This window comes from Lissotriton vulgaris, chromosome 11 (assembly GCF_964263255.1).
Source record: "Lissotriton vulgaris chromosome 11, aLisVul1.2, whole genome shotgun sequence".
Taxonomy (NCBI): domain Eukaryota; kingdom Metazoa; phylum Chordata; class Amphibia; order Caudata; family Salamandridae; genus Lissotriton; species Lissotriton vulgaris.
Genome location: NC_141699.1, coordinates 366,934,050 through 366,957,883, shown reverse-complemented (window position 1 = coordinate 366,957,883; position 23,834 = coordinate 366,934,050). Strand labels below are relative to the sequence as shown.

At 47.6% G+C, this 23,834-nt stretch overlaps 1 protein-coding gene across 1 annotated transcript in view; it reads right to left on the bottom strand.

Moving 5' to 3' along the window:
* The window catches only part of LOC147679786 (myoferlin-like), a 3,853,508-nt gene that overhangs the window by 2,288,520 nt on the left and 1,541,154 nt on the right, over window positions 1–23,834 (bottom strand). Inside the window, exon 13 of the mRNA XM_086943347.1 lies at window positions 7,807–7,968. Coding sequence (XP_086799473.1) covers window positions 7,807–7,968 — 162 coding nt within the window. The remainder of the gene's footprint in view (window positions 1–7,806; window positions 7,969–23,834) is intronic.

Sequence of the window (23,834 nt, the reverse complement as noted above, 5' to 3'; positions counted from 1 at the left end):
CGGGGGATCGACTGACATGCTGAGTAGCTCGGGATACCAGTGTCTTCGAGCCCAGTCCGGAGCCACAAGGATAACCTGGGCCCGGTCGCGCTTGATCTTCTTCAGCACTCTGGGCAGAAGTGGTATAGGCGGAAAGGCGTACAACAGGCCGCAGCTCCACTCGCGACGAAAAGCGTCTCCGAGCGAGTGCCGCCTTGGAAACTCCAACGCGCAGAACTGCTGACATTGCGCGTTCTCTTCTGTGGCGAATAGATCTAACCAAGGCTCTCCCCACTGTCGAAAGAGACCTTGCGCCACGTCCGAGTTCAGACGCCATTCGTGATCCATCATGCACCGGCGGCTGAGTTCGTCCGCCCTGGCATTCAGAGAACCTGCCAGGTGTTGAACCACCAGAGTCACGCCCTGATGTTCCAGCCACTGCCAGAGGCGCAGAGCCTCCTGGCAAAGGGTCCACGACCCCACACCGCCCTGTTTGTTGCAGTACCACATGGCGGTGGTGTTGTCGGTGAACACTTGCACCACGCTCCCCCTGACAGAGGGGAGGAATGCCTTCAGTGCAAGACGAATCGCCCGCAGCTCCAGAAGGTTGATGTGGAGCCGGGACTCCGCCGGAGACCAGAGGCCTCTGATCTCCGCCTCTCCCATGTGGCCTCCCCAGCCCTGGAGGGACGCGTCCGTCACAACTACGTGCTCCGGCTGGGGTAGAGAGAGAGATCTGCCACTGACCCAGTCGCGGTCCGTGAGCCACCACTGCAGTTGTCTCGCAGTGCCCTCCGAGATCAGGACATGATCGGACAGGTTGCCCTGATGCTGGGCCCACTGAAACTTCAGGTCCCACTGCAGAGCCCGCATCCGCCACCTGGCGTGACGCACCAGAAGGATGCAGGAGGCCATCAGTCCCAGAAGCCGCAGCGTCAACCTGACCGAGACCCGGGATAACGGCCCGAAGACAGGAATCAGAGCCTGAATATCCCGAACCCGCTGCTCGGGTGGGTAAACCCGAAACTGCGCCGAGTCGAGAACCGCTCCGATGAAAAGGAGCTTCTGAGAGGGACACAGGTGTGACTTCGGCACATTGATGGAGAACCCCAGCAAGTGCAGGAGGTCGGCCGTAGTCTGGAGGTGGCTGACGACTGTCTGGGGCGAGCCCGCCTTCAACAACCAGTCGTCGAGGTAGGGGAAGACTGACACCCCTTGCCTGCGCAGATGGGCTGCGACCACCGCCATCACCTTCGTGAACACCCGTGGGGCGCTGGTAAGGCCGAAGGGGAGCACGGTAAACTGAAAGTGCTCGTGGCCTACCGTGAACCGCAGGTAACGCCGGTGGGCCGGCAGGACGGGGATGTGGAAATAGGCGTCCTGCAAGTCCAACGCTACCATCCAGTCTCCTGGGTCCAGGGCAGCCAGGACCTGAGCCAAAGTGAGCATCTTGAACTTCTCCGTACGGAGGAAGCCGTTCACGTTCCGCAGATCCAAGATAGGGCGTAGGCCCCCTTTGCCCTTCTTGGGTACCAGAAAGTAGTGGGAGTAACAGCCACGTCCTACTTCTGGCCCAGGAACGCGCTCGATGGCCCTCTTGGCCAAGAGGGCCGAAACTTCCCCTTGCAGAAGTCGCAAGTGATCCCCCGACACACGGTGGCATTGAGGTGGCATGGATGGAGGGGAAGACTCGAAGGGGAGGGAGAAACCCCTTCGGACAATTTGCAGCACCCACCTGTCCGAAGTGACTGTATGCCAGTGGGAGAGGTGATGGCGAACCCTGCCTCCCACAGGCGTCACATGGGCCTGAAAACTCGGACTAGGAAGGTTTTGAGGCGGGGGCTGCTGAGGGAGGTGTGGACTGGCCTCGCCGCTGGCCCCGACCACCGCCACGGCGGTTCCCACGGCCGCCACCGCGTTGCTGAACATTCTGCGGCGCGTGGCTGACGGTCCGTGGTGGGGCGCCCCTTCCGTGGCCACGAAAGGAGCGAAAGGCACCCGATTGCTGGCGTGGGGCCGCAAGGCCCAAGGACTTGGCCGTGGCCCTGGAGTCCTTAAAACGTTCCAGCGCATGGTCTGCCTTGTCGCCGAAGAGGCGACGGCCATCAAACGGCATGTCCAGGAGAGTGGCCTGGACATCGGCCGAGAAATTGGCGGACCTCAACCAGGCGTGGCGTCGAACCGCCACCGTCGTTGCCATCGCCCTGCCCAGTGAGTCCGTGGTATCCAGCCCACACCGGATGGAAAATCGTGCCGCATCTCGGCCGTCCGCAAGGGTTTGGCTGAGTTTAGCCCTGACCTCCTCAGAGCATTGTGGCAGCACCTCCGCAACCGTGTCCCACAGAGTGTGGGTGTAGCGGCCCAAGAGACAGTTGGTGTTGACTGACCGGAGCCCTAGGCTCACAGACGAGAAGACCTTCTTCCCGAACTGCTCATATCTCTTGGATTCCCGATCGGGCGGGGCCGTCGGGAATGCGGTCTGGGAAGTGGAGGCCTGGATGACCAGGCTCTCGGGGGTGGGGTGGGTGGACAAAAAGCAAGGGTCGCCCGGTGCCGGGCGGTAGCGTCTGGCCACGTTCCTATCCACAGGGGGACCTGTGGCGGGCTTGGACCAAGTGCCCAGCAGAACGTCACACAAGGCCTCATTGAACGGCAGAAGGGGCTCCGCGGAGCCGGACTGCTGTTTGAGCACCTCAGTGAGGAGATTAGTCCTCACGGCCGCGACGGGGAGCTCAAGGTTTAGGGCCTTAGCTGCCTTCGTCAACACTACGCTGTAAGCAGAACCCGCCTCCGAAGCCACAGTCGGGGGCGATGTAAATCCAGTGTCTGGCGAGGTGTCAATACCACTGGCCTCCCCAAGCTCATATGTCCAGTCCTGATGTGACTGGCAATCACGTGCCAGAGGGTCCTCGGACCCCTCCCATTGCTCCTCGTCACCCAGCTCCTGGAGACCAGGATGAACAGCCAGGGCCTCCTCGTGGAGATAGAATTCTCCGATGGCCGACGGAATCGGCGCCCAGCGGCGCCCCTCCGACGCCTGAGGCGGACCGTAGGAAGCATTGGGGTCGGCAACCACTACGGCTGCCGGGGACGACACCTGAAGGGACGGCGCCGGTGAGGTCGTAAGGTCGACCGGCGAGGTCCCGGATCCGGAGCCGGATCCAGCGAGGTCGCGCGGCGCCGGGACCGAAGTCGCCAGCGGCGCCGGGCCCGAAGCACCCGACGTCGTCGGGGCCGAAGCGCCCGACCCGGAAGGACCTCCAGACGGAGCCGATCGGCCCGAAGGCGCCACGGGAACCGACTGAGGAGGGAGGGCCCTCATGGCCATGAGGTACCTCTCGACCTCCTCCTGCGACGCGCCGTGCCCAGGGACCCGAAGGTGTGGGGCAGGCGGCGACGCTTGCGACTCCCGCGGAGCCGCGTGGGCGGTGTCGCCCGAACCCCCGGCCGCATCGAGCGAGCGTCGGGGCGGGTCGGAGGACCGATGGTGGCGCTCCGACCTCTCATGCCTCTTACCTGAGGACTTGGATCCAGACGATCGGTGACCACTCCCGGAGCGTCGATGACTCCGACCTCGCGACCTGTCCCTCGACCTCCCGTGGGACCGGGACCGGGACCTGGAGCGGCGCGGGGCCGACTGCCTCAGCTCGAGACGCTTGCGGGACCGCTCCCGCCTAGCCTTCGACGTCAGGGCCCGGCAGTCGTCACAGGTTCGATCGTCGTGGTCGAGGCCTAAGCACTTCAGGCACCGGCGATGGGGGTCCGTGACCGACATGAGTCGGCCGCACTTCGAGCAAGGCTTGAACCCGGGCATCCCTGGCACCGATAGTCGAGAATCGACTAAGTAGAGGATCAAAAAGATCAAAAAGTTTTCAGTCAAAAAGTGACTGGGGGTAGAGCTTCTTCCGGATCTGCGCTAGCTGGCGCGGAAAAAAGAAGAACTGACGTCAGCGCGCATGGGCGCCGTCTATATACTCCGATGACGTCATCCCGGCGCTCACGACGCCGACGACGGACGCGGAGCCGCAGACGACGCCTAACAGCGCGCAGGGGTATTGCTACGCAAAAATTTCCGGATCCAGTCTGACGCCTGGGGATATTCTAAGGTAAGGAATCTATCACTAACGTGTCTCTTTCAGATACCAAGGGTAATAGACATCGTCCCCCCGCCTCATGGTTCAATGACTCACTTAAAGAGGAAAAAACCAAATGTAAGGCACTTGAAAGAGTGTGGCGAAAAGATTTCGACCCTAACAAAAAAATAAGGTACCTAACAGCTAGAAATCTTTACCATACCGCATGTAAGAAAGCACGTGCCGTGTATGTAGCCAATACCATCATGGGAGCTGTAAATAAAGATAAAACACTGTTTAATACGGTTAAAGATCTAGCTGGGGCTCAAACTACAGCCCCATCGCGCCCGCTAAATGAGAGGCAATGTCAGAATTTAGCTCAATTCTTCTCCGATAAAATCGATAAATTAATCATTGAAATAGACAGCAACAGTGTTGATACTGCTTCTAAGGAAGAGTGGGAGTATACCCCTACTGTAAATCAGACCCTACAACAATGGCCGCCCATTACAATCGATATTCTTATTTCCATCATGAAGACAATTAAATCTGGCTCTCCGCAGGATCCCATTCCTGTCAATATAATAAAATTATTGGACACGCCCTCCCTTGAAATCATTGCAGACACTTTAAATTCGTCTCTAGTGCTCTCCACAGAACCTACCCTATGGAAGCATGCCATAGTGACCCCACTATTAAAGAAACCCACAGCAGATCCGGAAAAATTAGCCAATTAGAGGCCCATCTCACTCCTCCCAGCTTTTTCCAAATGTCTGGAAAGACATGTGCATTCAGCCCTAACTCTTTTCTCAGAAGAAAACGCCCTTCTCCACCCAACCCAGTCAGGATTCCGAGCTGGTTTCTCTATGGAAACTGCTTTATTGGGAGTCTCTGAAACATTAGGAAACTCCTCGATGACGGTCATACGGTTGCGCTTATTTTACTCGACTTAAGCGCAGCCTTTGACACTGTGTCGCATAAAAGGCTCCTAACCACGCTTGAAAAAAACGGAATCTGTGGAGCTGCCTTGCAATGGATTAGATCCTTCTTGAGCCAACGGACATACCAAATAGCATCTGCTGCTGCATGCTCTGTACATTTCAGCTCCCCTCATGGAGTACCACAGGGCTCCATCCTCAGCCCGCTCTTTTTCAACCTCTATCTTAGACCCCTAGCAGACCTAGTGGAAAAATCTGGACTTACCCTCATGACGTATGCAGACGATTCACAAATTGTCTTTTCATTGTCTGAATCCCAATCGTCATCTTCGCCCCTTCTCAAAGAAGGTCTCCTGAACATCTTCAACTGGTTGACAACTAACCAGTTGAAATTAAATGGAGACAAGACGGAGATTCTCCTTCTGGGCAAGCAGCCAGATCTGTGGAGTACATCACACTGGCCTGCCCAGATGGGTAATCATCCTACACCAGTGCCTCATGCAAGAAATTTGGGAGTAATTCTGGAGAATTCACTGTCCATGAAGCAATAGGCTAGCAAAGTAGTGGGCCTCTGCTTTACCATCATAAAATGGCTCAAGAAGATCCTTTGGATGCTGCCAATCTCCATGCAAAAAACAGTAGTAAATGCCTTAATTACATCTCGGCTTGACTACGGGAACATCTTGTACCTGGGTGCAAACAAGGCAGTTATAAAGAGACTGCAGCTTGTACAAAATGCGGCTGCCCGACTCCTTTGTTATATACCTAAAAACACCAGCGTGTCCCCCTACTTGCGTGAACTGCACTGGTTGAGGGTGGAAAATCGTATCAGATTTAAGGCCCTAAACTATATGTTTAAAATCAAAGCAGGTACCGCCCCCAAATACCTTCAGGCATTAGCCCATCCCTACATCCCAAAAAGAAACCTACGGTTTCAAACAGCTGAAAAATTTTGTGTACCTAGATTCAAGCTCTCCAGGATGGGAGGAAGATCTTTTGCCCACCAGGGTCCTTCTAACTGGAACACACTACCACTCCATATACGAAAGGAGGGAAGTCATTCCAGGTTCCGTAAAGAAATATAGACCTGGTTGTTCGATCAGTAATCTTGAACGACCTCTGCTGAACTGATTCCATCTATTGTGCTGTGCTCTTAGGCGCCGGGAAACCCTTTTTGGGTAGCTGTTTGCGCCCTATAAGTTTAAATAAATAAATAAAATGAACTTAAGACTAAATCCTAAACTTACTACTATTTGGTATTCACAGAATTCACTTACTACTTTCGGGATTCACAAAGTGAACTTACTACTTTCGGTATTCACAGAATAGATTTCAGACTACTAACTTTATGTCCGCACTCAGGCCGTAAATTCCGGCCAGGAGGCGGAGTTTCTGGCTTGGGGGCGGAGCTTATGGCCCGGAGGCGGGGCTTCCGGGCCAGAGGCGGAGCTTGAGGCTTGGAGGCGGAGCTTCCGGCCCAGAGGTGGATATATCAGCCATGGCTAAATACCTACCTCTGAGCAGGAAGCTCTGCCTCCGAGCCGCAAGCTCCGCCTCCGGCCCGGAAGCCCTGCCTCCAAGCCGTAAGCTCCGCCCCCAAGCCAGAAACTCCGCCTCCGGGCCGGAATTTCTGGCCCGAGTGCGGACGTAAAGTTAGTAGTCTTAAATCTATTCTGTGAATACCGAAAGTAGTAAGTTCATTCTGTGAATCCCGAAAGTAGTAAGTTCACTTTGTGAATCCCGAAAGTAGTAAGTGCATTCTGTGAATACCAAATAGTAGTAAGTTTAGGATTTAGTCTTAAGTTCATTCTGTGAATCGGGCCCTATGTATCTACATTGACCTATTCTTTCCTTCCCCTTTTCTTTGAAAAAGGTTTGTGAATGAGACTTATAAGGAAAGATTATTTAGTTTACGAGATTTTTTCTAGTTTTTATTATTAATTTGACCTTTTTAAAAGTAAATGTAAGTAATTTGCCAAAATAGCCTGTTATACAGGCTGAAAAAAAATACGTTAAAACTTTGCCTTCCAGAAGAAAGGTGAAGATGTACACTTGAGAAGTTATAGTTTAATCAGTACTCTGGAATCCTGCACATGGGTGGGACAATTCAGTGCTTATAATTGAGATCCCTAAAGAAGAAAAAAGTAGTTCTTGATGGGCTGAAGGGCAGCTTCTGGATGGTTTCCTCTCCCCACTCCACCAGTAGGCTGTGAGATGAATCAGCCAATTAAATCATGTCTTAAGAGAGAAGGTCTAAAGGAGAACACTGGGCTTAAGGTGTACAAAATGTTAGGCAAGTTGAGAGAGATGTACAGCTGGAATAGAGGAGATGTGGCTCTGCAAAAGCATGTGAGTAGTAAACAGATTACTTCAATCCCTAGAGCGAAAGAAGACCATTCCCTGGACCCCAGCATAAAGGAATGAGGCACTTGTGGCAGGAGGTATGTAGATTTGATGCATATAGGTGGCCTTAGGCATCTAGGGGGTAAATCTAAGGAAGTCCTATTATCTAGCAAACTAGTATCTTCCTCTCCTTGAAAATGAACAGGGAGAATGTGCGGATACAATTCTATAGTATCAAATATTTCCAGAAAGAATACAGTTTTCAGGAGATGGAATCTTTTCAATGATAAGGAGCATACGTATTCCAGAGACTGAACAACCCTTTAAAGGACAGGCAAGTATCCAAAAAGCATCTCAAACAGACCATGCATTAATGCCACAATGTACTGCACCACAGGATCCTGATAGAGGGTTCATTCAGATCTGAATAATGAGGATGACTGAGGGGTGGCTCTAAGCAAAATAAACATTACCGTTTCCATAAAGAGAGTAACCTCAGGGAAGTTGGGGTTTTTCCAGTAGTTCTTGATGGGCAGCGTCTGGGTGGATTTCTCTCCAAACTCCACCAGCAGGTTGGGTGATGACACACTCAGCAGCTCATAGGTCTTTAGACACCTTACGCCCCAGGCCAAGATCTACATTTGAAAGCAGGGAGAAGCATTTAACACACATTTGTGGCCAGACCTCATCTAATGCCAATTCTTTAAGGCACCTGTTGCAATCATGCTCATTGGATGCACAATTAATGTCATAGAACATTTTTCCTCCAGAGCCCAGTAGGGTTTTGCCCCATGTACTTAAGATCCACACAGTATCCAGAAAGCATAAGGAAGAGTGCCTACCTGTACCACCAGTTCTTCATCATCTTTAAAATCATAAATGTATCTCTCTCCCATGCCAGATTCAGAAGTGTTCCAGCAGAAGTACAATCTCCAACTATACAAAAACAATGCCTATCTCAAAACATTTTTTTTTTAATCTTTTAATAAAAACTTACATAAATACATACCAAATATCAGTGAAAAACTCAAAACGGGCTTAAAAGTGCTTGGAGTAGCAATGATGACTAAACTCTTTTTATTCTCTATCTCCTTCCGCCCTTTAAGAAAGGAGAAATGAAAAGAAACAGCTTCTTTAAGCATACATCCCCACATAGCCCTTATGAGTTGCACAGAGCAGGATCTCCAGGGGCATAACACAAAATGATGCCCCCCCCCCCCGCAGAATGTGAAGAGAGTCCCCTTAGTCTCCCATATCTCGAAGATATTCACTGGCCTTGGACTGAATAGGGGCCCCAGAACAGTTGGAGGCACCCCTGCATAGCAGGGGCTGCAGAGACTTGTGTTACGCCCCTGGATCTCCATGATCCCTTGAGGTGCCCATTGTCCCTGCATCCAGTATTGCCAGAAGCAGGAATATGCAACCCATGAATTTACTGGCTGTGTTAAAGTATCTGGCAAAACTATGTTTTCATGGACAACATATACTTCATCTGAGAAGGGTGAAAAGGTCTGCAGAAAAGACCCCAGAATTGAAAAAACCTAGAGTATTTTCCCCTATTATTCTGGGTTACACTGACTATTCCGTATCCCAGGGTCTGCAGCTTGTAATGACCAAAAACTGGTAAGGAAATGCCAGCCAGAGTCCCTTACTTTGGTATCTCCCCACATAGTTCTTGACAATAGAAGAAAAACTACAGTCACTTTAAAGTCAGCCAGAGCTGCACTGTCCGATAATGTAGCATGGTTGAATGTAATCCCACAGTACATTTTTCCAAGGGTTACATGCACAAATCTACTTGAAATCAGCAGTATGGAGGAGGTCATCAGTCCCAGCAGCCTCAGAGTCAACCTCACTGAAATCTACGACCGAGGCTGAAGAACAAGTTACTTATCTTTAGTAACACTTTTTCTGGTGGATACAGTATCTGCCTGTGGATTCCTCCCCTTTTGAATTACTCCTTGCGCAGCATTCCTCTGAAACTTTTTTCACAGCTCTCCCATGTCGACGGGGAGGTCACAATGGCATAGCTCTGATCGCGACTCTGTGTGACATCATCGGAGCCATTAGAAGACCTCGACGGCATGCTGATGTAATTTTTTAGAGGCCTTTGAGGAAAACGGGTGAACCAACAACATTTCACAAGCATACACAGTATACACTATATACACAAATATACACAGTATATGACTTAAAGAAGAAAGAAAAATGGAAATGCCATAATATAGACATTTCCTAGCGACAAGCATCATAGTGCAAATGACAATGAAACATAAGAATGTAATGTCCCAAAAACTTTTTTGTATTTTAGTATAAGTAGGTAGACAACGGGGAGGCGGGTGGGTCAGTGAGTAATCCATAGGTAGATACTGTATCCACCAGAAAAAGCGTTACCAAAGGTAAGTAACTTGTTCTTCTGATGGATACATCTGCCTGTTGACTCCTCACCTTTTGAACTGAATCTCAAAGCAGTCCCGCTCCCGGAGCAGGGTGTCCACCCACCTATATAAATAATCCTGCAGCACAGATTGTGCAAAATGGCCGTCCCTCGTCACCTCTAAATCCAGACAATAATGCTTCGAGAAAGTGTGGAGGGAGGTCCAAGTTGCTGCTTTGCAGATGTCTACAACCGCCAAAGCAGATGAAGAAGACTTAGCTCTAGTAGAGTGAGCTCTAATACTGTCGCTCCTTCTTGGCCAAGGTGTAGCAGATCTTGATGCACAAGACGATCCACCTGGAAAGCAATCGCTTGTGGACAGCTTTGCCCTTCATTCTTCCCACATAACCAATAAAGAGCTGGTCGTCCAGCCGTAAGTCCTTGGTTCTGTCCAGGTAGAAGCTGACTGCCCTCCTAGGGTGCAGGTGGCAAAGTCTCTCTTCCTCCTTGGAAGGGTGAGGGAAATGATAGAAAGTAGATAAGATGATAAGACTGTCCTAGATGAAAATGAGTCACCACCTTAGGCAGGAAAGTAGCTCTGGTCCTGAGAACCATCTTATCTGCATGGATGGTTGTAAAAGGAGGCTTAGAACTAAGAGCCTGAAGCTCACTTACCCTCCTGAAAGAGGTAATAGCAACCAGAAAACTTGTTTTGAATATAAGAAGCCTCCATGAAGAGGCTTGAAAGGAGACCCCATCAGGAAAGTAAGAACCAAATTAAAGTCCCACTGAAGCCTCATAAAAGGAATGGCAGAACATTATTAGTGAGACTCTTAATGAACCTCATAATTATTGGAGATTTAAACAATGGCTGATCTGGCAAACAAAAGAAGGCTGATAAAGTTGACAAATAGCCTTTAACAGTTGCCACAGCACAACCTTGCTGGGCCAAGGAAAGAGAAAAACTAACAACATCAGACAAATAGGCCTTCAAAGGATCAATTGAACTCTCTACACACCACTTAACAGATCTGGCCCATCTACAGGAATAGACAGATTTTCTGGAGTGTTTTCTGGCTGGTAATATAACATCCACCACATCCAGTGGGAGAGAGAAAGAACTCAGGTTGCCCTATTCAATCTCCAGGCATAAAGGTGCAAGCTCTAGTGGTGGGGGTTTAAAACCTGCCCCAGCGACTGCGAGAGGAGATCTGGCATGAGAGGGAGACGGAGCGGAGGATGCGATGAGAAGTGAAGACGGTCTGAGTACCACACCCTTCTTGGCCAATCCGGGGCAATCAGTATGACTTGGGCCCGATCTTTGTGAATCTTTCTCAGAACCCGAGGAATTAAGTGTATGGGAGGAAATGTGTAGAAGTCAAAGACTCCAATCTAATTGAAACGCATCCCCCAATGCTCCTCGTATCGGATAAGGGAGACTGCAGAACAACGGGTACTGCGTGTTCTTATGAGTGGCAAACAAGTCCAATCCAGGAAACCCGAACATCCTGAAAATGTGGTGGACCATCCCCGGATTGAGATGCCACTCGTGATCGGATGAGTATTGTAGACTGAGACTGTCGGCACACACATTCAGCACCCCAGCAAGATGATTTGCAATCACGCAAATCCAATGGTACTGAGCTCAGGACCAGTGCCTCAGAGCCTCTCGGCAGAGATGATACAACCCTACTCCTCCCTGTGTGTTGATGTACCGCATGGCGGTAGTGTTGTCCGTCAGGACCAGAACCGACTGACCACGAAGGGAGAGAAGAAAAGTTTTGAAAGTCAAACTAATCGCCCGCAATTATAGAAGATTGATATGAAGCAATCTTTCCTCTGGAGACCAAAGACCCTTGATCTTCAGATCCCCAGATGAGCACCCCACCCCAGAGTGGAGGAATCCGTTATCACTGTGGCCACTGAAGAAGGAGGTTGAAACGGCTTCCCTTGAGACAGGTTGAATGAAACACTCCACCATAATACATCCGCTGCAGTGTCTTTGGAGATCCTGACCACCGCCCTGAGATCTCCGTTGTGTTGAAACCAATGCCTGTGGAGGCACCACTGGAGGGCTCTCATATGCTAGCGTGCATGGTTGAACAACAGCATGCAAAAAGCGAACAGACAGAGCAGGCGTAAGACCTTCAGGACTGGAACTTCCGCCCTTCTTGAAATAACGGAATCATAGCCTGGATGTCTAGGACACAGGAAGGCACGATTCACAGTAGTGTCCAGTACTGCCCCTATGAACACGTTGCCCTTAAAGGGCATCAGGTGAGATTTGGGTACATTTATCGAAAAATCCAAGTCGAATAACAGCCGAGCCATTATTTGCAGATGGATCAGCGCCAACACTGGAGACTTTGCTTTGAGCAGCCAGTTGTCCTGATAAGGGCATACCGGAATCCCCAGCCTTCTGAGATGAGCTGCAATCACCATCATTACCTTTGTGAAGACAATATACAATAGAAGGGGGTTCCCCAGGGCAATACAGGATGTAGGCAGGAAGGGAGGGGATCAAAAAGTTACATTTAGAAAAGAACACCCTGCCAAGGTAGATAATAAGAGGTCCTCTGCAGGATCCAATTCTGATAAGGAGGGAGAAATATTAACTATATAACAGGGCCCAAGACAACAAATAGATAGCATTCAGTTCATGTTTTTATGGAAAATATATATTTTTTTATTGATTTTTATGCAATCAGTCATTTCTAAAAAACATTCACAGATAACAGATTCAGGAATTAATAAATACAGTCAATAAAGTTCATCATTTAATATAGGGAAAAACATTCTCCAAAGAGTTAGGTGTTCCACTCACTCCGGGACATTACAGGGGGCTCAACAGACACTACCACCTTCGGGGGGTCATTCACACTCATACATATTCAACCAATTCACAAGGGTAGATCTCACGTGACCTGCAACAAAGAGCTGGACTTATGGTTGCATGGAGGGGGGTGCAACTATGAGAGGGCAAATTAGAATGAATATTATTGCCGTTCTTGGTGGTAGCGCCAACGCGCGTTTCGGTGTAAGGCACCTTCGTCAGGGCTGGCAGAGATGGTAGGGGAGGGGAACACACAAGCTGAAATTAAAACATATTTATTTTAATATATTAGGTAACTCACAAAATTTCATACATGTTTATTTACAATGATAATTCACGTGCTTGTTCTATACATATATTGTCAACTATAGTGATACATTTAGAAGGCAATTTTAGTTTGTCTTGGCTTAGATATCAATCAATAGCTCCCAGGATAGAGTCCCCCAGAATCGGGGACTAAAGGCCAAATCCAAGAAGTGGCCTAGGTGAAGACAAAAAACTCATCTCACAGTATACACTCATTCATTCAGTCTCAGATTCAAACATTCATTCATTTCCGATCCATACTTCGCATTTATATAGTTTTCATAGCCTAATGGACACTTTACGTGGACAGCCTATGTAGGCCGTAGATGGACTGGGTATGGGAAAGTCCATCTACGGCCTAAGTCCAGTCTCATGAGATAGGGAGGATCTAGTTTTTATATAAAAGGAGTATTATAGTGAGATAGTTCTTATCGGTGCAAAAATAGGGAGAGATGACCTCCTTCATGCACTGTATTAGATTATTTTAGACGCCCAGTTGGCTCATTTGATTACACAGCCCTTTCCAAGGTCAGGCAGAGCTTCAGGATGGTATAGAGTTTGTAGGGTTCATATTGATACTCTAGACTGGGGAACACATTTTAGGGCGGGGGCGGACCATGTTACACTTTGTTAAAAAAGGATGTATCACACCCTAAACAGGTATGCTTTTACACTAGCCTAATGGGTATAGTATACATAGTAGAGTATCTGTATAGAAAACGCGAACATTCGTACCTTTCACTAGCATTGGAAAAATAATCCGGTATACAGCTCCATTCAAAAGGTCTTTATAACTTCATGTATCCAATGCTCGGATTTTGAGGAGTCACACTGGGAAAATAAAAATATAGATAAAGGGAAGATTTATACTAGATATCTAATGAGGGTGGGACCTCAGCTGCTCTACCCAGGCATCTAAGATTTATTTCTAGATCTGAGTATGTTCATGAATGGTCTTTCATAATTCGAGGGTGGGGCCGGGTACCCATATCGTCTATGGGGGCTCATATAGTAGCTTAGGCAACCAGACATTTACCTCCCTCCTTCTCGAGCGGTGGTGGATTTCAACACGCACACCTGATGATGTCAAGGGTATGGAGGCCACGTCTAACAGTCAGAGGCTAGCCGGGAGCCGAGTTTCATAACTTTCGTTTCCTAGGGCAGCGTTTAACCAGCTGGGAAGGATTCCTAAGAGCAATAATACATCGACTTTAGAGATCTACCAAATGATTTTAGGGGAAGAGTACTGCATAAATGCAACCAGAGCAGGATGTCAGGTATACACGTTTCGTATACAGGCTCGGAAGGACGGGGCGTTCCAGCTTTAAACATTTAAACAGCAAGCTCACCTGATGTTGTCAAGGGCATGGAGGCCACGTCTAACGGTCAAAGGCCGGCCGGGAGTCGAGTTTCATAACTTTCGCTTCCTGGGGCAGCGTTTAACCAGCAGGGATGGATTCCTAAGAGCAATAATACATAGGCTTTAAAGATCTACCAAATGATTTTAGCGGAAGAGTACTGCATACATGCAACCTGAACAGGATGTCAGGTATAAGCGTTACGTATGCAGGCTCGGGGGACGGGGCGTTCCAGTTTTAAACACTTAAACACGCTCACCCGATAATTAGCAAGTGATAATGGCCGCGTCTGGGTTTGAAGGACGGTGTTGGACGGGAGACTTCAACGGCATCTGTTCTCTTTTCAAGGGCCCGGGTAAGGTCGAGCAGATCTCTGAATACAGAGAGCAGAATCAGTTAGAATGTCAGGTCGGGCTCAGATGCCAAAGGGGGGATGAGAAAAAGGGGGGGCTCGCGGGGAGGGCGTATAAACGGGCAATTTACCTCAGAGAGTTCGCGATAGGACTACTTCCAGACTGCGGGGGCTAGTCTTCACAGAATCCTCTCATGGCGACGTGGAACCAGGAGCCGTAAAGAGTCTAGCTGTTCGGACGGTTATATACTTATCGCGAGGAAATCATTACCAGCTGTGTCACAATGGTGCCTAGTGGAAGGAAGGAGAACTACGATCTTTGGTTTTTTGGCCGCCATCTTAGATTGGAGCTAAGGAGGGTGAATACTATACTTCTGTCGCTGAACGGTATAGAGCGCCGTCTAGGCATAAGTAAACTGGTTAAACGGAATGGCAAAATATTACCATAAATCCGGTCAGATTACATATATCGCCTTAAGGTAAAGGTGTATGAAAGATTTTTTAGACTTCCTAAGCTTAGGCGCCATCTTGGGATGGGATCATGCTGTGAAAAGGGTAGGACCCGTATAACATATCTCGCAGTAAAGTTCGAAAAAGTACTCATATATATAGAGAAAAATAGTTCCCCAACCTATAATAAATACAACCACTGGTCCTGAAAGTGAACACATTACAGACATTATAGGAAGGTATTTTGCCATGGACATTCTTCATTGAGGCCCCTGGTCACTGAATTCATGAGGAAGATTCAGAAAACTTCCCTTTTCTTGCGGAGATTTACTGGGTCAGTCCTAGGTCTCACTTTAATTTTTTCCAGTATAAACCAGAGAAGATCCTTTTCAGAGTGTTCTTTTTTGATCCAGTGCTGGACAATGGGAGTAGAGGTCTTCAAGTTCCTGATGTTGGACTTGTGTTCTCCTATCCTAACGCGACATTCACGTCCGGTTTCCCCCACATATGGGAGATCACAGGGGCACATGATCACATATACCACATTGCTGGTTCTGCAGTTGGTTAGGGCCTCATTTCGAGCCACTGAGATGGTACGTTCCGAGGTGGTAATGGTGTCGCCAATGATGGCATGAGGGCATGCGTGGCATGTGCCACATCTATGATTCCCAAAGACAGGTTTCAGGCTTGTGATGGCACTTTGAGTGCCAGTAGGTGTGACATCCGTCTTACCTCGAATGAGATAGTTCTTAAGGTTCCTGTTCCTTTTGAAGGCAAAGATCGTTCTTTTTAAAATAGTCCTGTTCTTTTCCAGATTCAGTAAGTGCCAGCTGGAGTTAATAGCCTGGCGCACTTTGTGATTCAGATTAGAATGACGGGTGATGCAGACTAGTTGGTCAGTGCTTTCTGATGGTTTGGGTAGAAACATATTCTCCCTATTGGTATATCTGTCTCTTTTAAAGGAGTCCTTAACCAATTTAGGGGGATATCCTCGATACAGTAGCTTCTCCTTTAGGATGTCAGATTGGGTCAGGAAGTCCCGAAGGTCAGAGCAGTTTCTCCGAATACGGAGGAACTGGCTATAGGGAATACTTTCCTTTTGACAGCGAGGATGGAAACTAGTGTATTGGAGAAGGGTGTTCCGGGCGGTCGGTTTAGTGTACAAGGATACCTCAATGGTCTGATCTTGATGTTCTATCCATATGTCTAAGAATTCAATTCTCTGCTGGTTAGAATGACAGGTGAATCGTAGATTAGGGTCAGCACAGTTGAGCCATAAGATGAATTCATCCAGGGTGGTTTGGTCCCCCTTCCATATAAAGAAAATATTGTCAATAAATCGTTTCTAATTTTTGACATTCTGATGGAAGGGGCCATCTCATTGAAAATGTTGATTCTCTCGAATTCCCCCATGTACAGGCAGGCAATGCTGGGGGCACAACTGGCCCCCATGCTTACTCCTGTTGTCTTCTTGTACATAGTGGTTCCGAATTCAAAATAATTCTCAAAGAGGACTATCTCCAAACATTGGAGAATGAACTCTGAGTTGCTGATCTCGGGTCTGATGGATAAGATGTTTTCGATGGTGGTGTAGACGCCTAGCTGAGGTATGTTGGAATACAAGGATTCCACATCTAGAGTGACCAGGAGTTCACGATTTTCAAAGAAGGGAATACCTTCAATAAGGCCAATAAAATGGCCTGTGTCCTTGACATAGGATTCGAGTTCCACAACCAGGGGTTTGAGAAACTTGTCTATGTACTTAGACAGGGGCTCAGTAGCTGAACCGATGGTGGAGACAATGGGTCTCAAGGGTGGATCAAGCAGTTCTTATGAGTTTTGGGAACTCCGTATATGATGGGTATCCTAGTGTGTTTAGGGGTGAGAAATTCGGCTTCTGCTTCACAGATAGCCTGGGTTTCAACCGCTCTTTCAACCATCATCAGAATCAGTTGTTTTAGGTTGCTCTCCGGGTGGCGTTTGGTAATGGTATAATGCCCTGAGGACAATAGGAGCTCATTCATTTTGGCAGTATATTTAGCCGTATCAAAGATCACAATCCCTCCCCCTTTGTCACAGGGTTTGATGGTTATTTTTCTGTTATCTTTCAGGTCCCTGAGGATGGCATTTTCAGGTTCAGATAAATTGGTGGCAGGGATAGGTACATATCGGGTAATTTTCTCAATTTTCCTCATAACTGCCTTCTCGAAAATGTTGACCTCGGGGCCAACCATTTCCAGAGATGGGGTAAAAGAGGATGGGGGTCTATAGCCCAATTTGTTCTCAGTGTCAATATTGAGGGGTTTCTCTGAGACAAACTTTTTGAGGCGCGCTTTTCGAAAAAATTGTTGTAAGTCACGATTGAATTCAAATTTATCAAAGTTGGCCGAGGGGACAAATGATAAACCCAGGGTTAACAACTCGGTGGCTGATGGATCAATTTCTTCACCGGTTAGGTTGACCACTGGGATACCCCTTATGTTCTCCAGTACTGTTACTGGCGGGTCTGGACATACATTTGTGGTTGGCCTCGACCCTGATGGAAGTTCCTCGTTTGGGGTGTCCGCTGGACTGGGCAGGAGTTGCCCCGGCGGTGGCCTAAAAAACCGATTGTTTCTTTCATAGGCCCCATTTCTGTTGGGATGATTAGAGCTGTGTCCCTGATCGTAGTTTGTGTCATATTCGTCAGTGGTATCCCCCTCAGAGTCAGTGGTGTCTGAGACGGTAGTAACTTTCTTGCGTCCCCAATGGGGATTGGGTCCACGAGAGCTGTTCTCATTCTCGTTGGTATAAAACCCTGAGCCAAGGTATGGATATGCACGTTCTTGGGAATAAAATCGATAATCTTACGTAATTTTTCTGTCTTCCGTTTTAAAAGGTAAATCAGAAAAGGAATCCAGATCTAATTGAATTTCCTCTAGTTTTTTTCTTTCCAAGGTCAACTGCATCTCCCTCCTTGAGTTTGTCCTCTAGTTCTGAGATTTCCTTATTTAGGAGGTCTATTAATATCTGAAAAGGAAAGCCCCCGCAGTCTGGAAGTACTCCTATCGCGAACTCTCTGAGGTAAATTGCGCATTTATACGCCCTCCCCGCGAGCCCCCCCTTTTTCTCATCCCCCCTTTGGCATCTGAGCCCGACCTGACATTCTAACTGATTCTGCTCTCTGTATTCAGAGATCTGCTCGACCTTACCCAGGCCCTTGAAAAGAGAACGGATCGCGTTGAAGTCTCCCGTCCAACACCGTCCTTCAAACCCAGACGCGGCCATTATCACTTGCTAATTATCGGGTGAGCGTGTTTAAGTGTTTAAAACTGGAACGCCCCGTCCCCCGAGCCTGCATACGGAACGCTTATACCTGACATCCTGTTCTGGTTGCATGTATGTAGTACTCTTCCGCTAAAATCATTTGGTACATCTTTAAAGCCTATGTATTATTGCTCTTAGGAATCCATCCCTGCTGGTTAAACGCTGCCCCAGGAAGCGAAAGTTATGAAACTCAACTCCCGGCCGGACTTTGACTGTTAAACGTGGCCTCCATGCCCTTGACAACATCAGCTGAGTGTGCTGTTTAAATGTTTAAAGCTGGAACGCCCCGTCCTTCCGAGCCTGTATGCGTAACGTGTATACCTGACATCCTGCTCTGGTTGCATTTATGCAGTACTCTTCCCCTAAAATCATTTGGTAGATCTCTAAAGTCGATGTATTTTTGCTCTTAGGAATCCTTCCCTGCTGGTTAAACGCTGCCCTAGGAAACAAAAGTTATGAAACTCGGCTCCCGGCCATCCTCTGACTGTTAGACGTGGCCTCCATACCCTTGACATCATCAGGTGAGCGTGTTGAAATCCACCACCGCTCGAGAAGGAGGGGGGTAAATATCTGGTTGCCTACGCTACTATATGAGCCCCCATAGACGCTATGGGTACCCGGCCCCACCCTCGAATTATGAAAGACCATTCATGAAAATACTCAGATCTAGAAATAAACCTTGGATGCCTGGGTAGAGCAGCTGAGGTCCCACCTTCATTAGATATCTAGTACAAATCTCCCCTTTATCTTTATTTTTATTTTACCAGTGTGACTCCTCAAAATCCGAGCATTGGATACATGTAGTTATAAAGACCTTTTGAATGGAGCTGTATACCGGATCATTTTTCCAATGCTAGTGAAAGGTAGGAATGTTCGCGTTTTCTATACATATACTCTTCTATGTATACTATACCCATTAGGCTAGTGTAAAAGCATACCTGTTTAGGGTGTGATACATCCTTTTTTAACAAAGTGTAACATGGTCTGCCCCCGCCCTAAAATGTGTTCCCCAGTCTAGAGTATCAATATGAACCCTACAAACTCTATACCATCCTGAAGCTCTGCCTGACCTTGGAAAGGGCTGTGTAATCAATTGAGCCGACTGGGCGTCTAAAATAATCTAATACAGTGCATGAAGGAGGTCATCTCTCCCTATTTTTGCACCGATAAGAACTATCTCACTGTAATACTCCTTTTATATAAAAACTAGATCCTCCCTATCTCATGAGTCTAGACATGTTGTTTTCCCATACCCAGTCCATCTACGGCCTACATAGGCTGTCCACGTAAAGTGTCCATTAAGCTATGAAAACTATATAAATGCGAAGTATGGATCGGAAATGAATGAATGTTTGAATCTGAGAATGAATGAATTAGTGTATACTGTGAGATGAGTTTTTTGTCTTCACCTAGGCCACTTCTTGGATTTGGCCTTTAGTCCCCGATTCTGGGGGACTCTATCCTGGGAGCTATTGACTGATATCTAAGCCAAGACAAACTAAAATTGCCTTCTAAATGTATCACTATAGTTGACAATATATGTATAGAACAAGCACGTGAATTATCATTGTAAATAAACATGTATGAAATTTTGTGAGTTACCTAATATATTAAAATAAATATGTTTTAATTTCAGCTTGTGTGTTCCCCTCCCCTACCATCTCTGCCAGCCCTGACGAAGGTGCCTTACACCGAAACGAGCGTTGGCGCTACCACCAAGGACGGCAATATTAATCATTCTAATTTGCCCTCTCAAAGTTGCACCCCCGTCCATGCAACCATAAGTCCAGCTCTTTGTTGCAGGTCACGGGAGATCTACCCTTGTGAATTGGTTGAATATGTATGAGTGTGAATGACCCCCCGAAGGTGTGAGTGTCTGTTGAGCCCCCTGTAATGTCCCGGAGTGAGTGGAACACCTAACTCTTTGGAGAATGTGTTCCCTATATGAAATGATGAACTTTATTGACTGTATTGATTATTTCCTGAATCTGTTATCTGTGAATGTTTTTTAGAAATGACTGATTGCATAAAAATCAATAAAAAAATATATATTTTCCATAAAAACATGAACTGAATGCTATCTATTTGTTGTTTTGGGCCCTGATATATAGTTAATATTGCTTCCTCCTTATCAGAATTGGATCCTGCAGAGGACCTCTTATTATCTACCTTGGCAGGGTGTTCTTTTCTAATTGTAACTTTTTAATCCCCTCCCTTCCTGCCTACATCCTGTATTGCCCTGGAGAACCCCCTTCTATTGTATATTGTCTTCACGGCCCTGTGCTGTGGGGGGTTTTGCTGTTGCTCTTCAGGTGAAGACGAAAACTATTCTTGAATGGATGTATGATAGATGTGAAAGTAAGTACGATTGATCCATCTGATATTTTTTACCTTAGCCTTCTCTGATAATTTATCTCTTGAATTTTTTTTATACTAAAGTGGACAGCATTAAAACCTTTGGCTTCTCCGATGAGGAGTTTGCCAAGATGTTAGGGGTCCCCGCTGATGGAAACCCCCCCTCGCTCCCCAAGAGTCTTAACAGGTACTGGACTAAATTACTTAACTTAAAGCAAAAAATTAAGATAACTGAACTTCATGCCCAATTTATGTTGGATTATTTAAGAGCAGGTACCATCCCTATCGGACTGAGGGTACGTAACCTACCTGGGATGTTCATTGAGATCAGACAGTTCCTGGAGCGATGGGCCCTTATTTCCAATCGATGCTCCAGGGACTGGATGATGCTCATTGTTGAAACTGCCCGGATAGTAATAGACCTCCTAAATAAGGAAATCTGACCGGATTTATGGTAATATTTTGCCATTCCGTTTAACCAGTTTGCTTATGCCTAGACGGCGCTCTATACCGTTCAGCTACAGAAGTATAGTATACACCCTCCCTAGCTCCACTCTAGGATGGCAGCCAAAAACCAAAGATCGTAGTCCTTCTTCCTTCCACTAGGCACCATTGTGACACAGCTGGTAATGATTTCCTCGCGATAAGTATATAACCGTCCGAACAGCTAGACTCTTTACGGCTCCTTGTTCCACATCGCCATGAGAGGATTCTGTGAAGACTAGCCCATGCAGTCTGGAAGTACTCCTATCGAGAACTCTCTGAGGTAAATTGCGCGTTTATACGCCTTCCCCGCGAGCCCCCCCCCTTTTTTCTCATCCCCCCTTTGGCATCTGAGCCCGACCTGACATTCTAACTGATTCTGCTCTCTGTATTCAGAGATCTGCTTGACCTTACCCGGGCCCTTGAAAAGAGAACGGATGCCGTTGAAGTCTCCCGTCCAACACCGTCCTTCAAACCCAGACGCGGCCATTATCACGTGCTAATTTTCGGGTGAGCGTGTTTAAGTGTTTAAAACTGGAACGCCCCGTCCCCCGAGCCTACATACATAACGCTTATACCTGATATCCTGTTCTGGTTGCATGTATGCAGTACTCTTCCGCTAAAATCATTTGGTAGATCTTTAAAGCCTATGTATTTTTGCTCTTAGGAATCCATCCCTGCTGGTTAAACGCTGCCCTAGGAAGCGAAAGTTATGATACTCGACTCCTGGCCGGCCTTTGACTGTTAGATGTGGCCTCCATGCCCTTGACAACAACAGGTGAGCGTGCTGTTTAAATGTTTAAAGCTGGAACGCCCGTTCTTCCGAGCCTGTATACGTAACGTGTATACCTGACATCCTGCTCTGGTTGCATTTATGCAGTACTCTTCCCCTAAAATCATTTGGTAGATCTCTAAAGTCGATGTATTATTGCTCTTAGGAATCCTTCCCTGCTGGTTAAACGCTGCCCTAGGAAACGAAAGTTATGAAACTCGGCTCCTGGCCAGCCTCTGACTGTTAGACGTGGCCTCCATGCCCTTGACATCATCAGGTACGCGTGTTGAAATCCACCACCGCTCAAGAAGGAGGGGGTAAATGTCTGGTTGCCTACGCTACTATATGAGCCCCCATAGACGCTATGGGTACCCGGCCCCACCCTCGAATTATGAAAGACCATTCATGAACATACTCAGATCTAGAAATAAATCTTAGATGCCTGGGTAGAGTAGCTGAGGTCCCACCCTCATTAGATATCTATACTACTATTATAAAGAGAGAACACAAACCTTTGAGCTAGGTAAACTCGAAAAGTACACCACCAATCAAAACACCCAAGACATCTTTGAAAACCTCAGGGCAAGCAGAAGGACATAGGCTATTAAAAATAAAAAATATACGTTGTTTAAAAAATTTCGAAATAATAATAAAGTAGTCCCTTGCAGGTAGCGCCGGCCGCGACGTTTGCGTGATGACATCATTTGCGTTTGCGCTCCCTGGCAACACTTCCAGAAATGGCGCCGAAGATCGCGACCTGCTGGGAGGACTGCCGCGGCCCTGCTTGCTGCTGGGCGAAGTGGCGGCCTGTGTGGGCGGGGCGCATGGAGAGTGGCGGCCTGTGCGGGTGGGGCGCCTGGAGAGTGGCGGCCTGTGCGGGCGGGGCGCCTGGAGCAGGACCGGCGGCTAAGGTAAGGATCAGGCTCTCCGGGACACGGGCGGGAGGGGGCCGGGCCGGGGCGGGAGGGGGCGGGAAGGGGCCGGGGGCAGAAGTGCATGCAAGCCTCAAATGCTACCCCCAGCCCTTTTCTGCCCCAGGCAACGCTTGGGCGGGCTGCTAGTCTAGTATAAATCTCCCATTTATCTTTATTTTTATTTTCCCAGTGTGACTCCTCAAAATCCGAGCAGTGGATACATGAAGTTATAAAGACCTTTTGAATGGAGCTGTATACCGGATTATTTTTCCAATGCTAGTGAAAGGTAGGAATGTTTGCGTTTTCTATACAGATACTCTTCTATGTATACTATACCCATTAGGCTAGTGTAAAAGCATACCTGTTTAGGGTGTGATACATCCTTTTTTAACAAAGTGTAACATGGTCTGCCCCCGCCCTAAAATGTGTTCCCCAGTCTAAAGTATCAATATGAACCCTACAAACTCTATACTATCCTGAAGCTCTGCCTGACCTTGGAAAGGGCTGTGTAATTAATTGAGCCGACTGGGCGTCTAAAATAATCTAATACAGTGCATGAAGGAGGTCATCTCTCCCCAATTTTGCACCGATAGGAACTATCTCACTATAATACTCCTTTTATATAAAAATTAGATCCTCCCTATCTCATGAGTCTGGACATGTTGTTTTCCCATACCCACTACCCAGTCCATCTACGGCCTACATAGGCTGTCCAAGTAAAGTGTCCATTAGGCTATGAAAACTATATAAATGCGAAGTATGGATCGGAAATGAATCAATGTTTGAATCTGAGAATGAATGAATGAGTGTATACTGTGAGATGAGTTTTTTGTCTTCACCTAGGCCACTTCTTGGATTTGGCCTTTTGTCCCTGATTCTGGGAGCTATTGACTGATATCTAAGCCAAGACAAACTAAAATTTCCTTCTAAATGTATCACTATAGTTGACAATATATGTATAGAACAAGCACGTGAATTATCATTGTAAATAAACA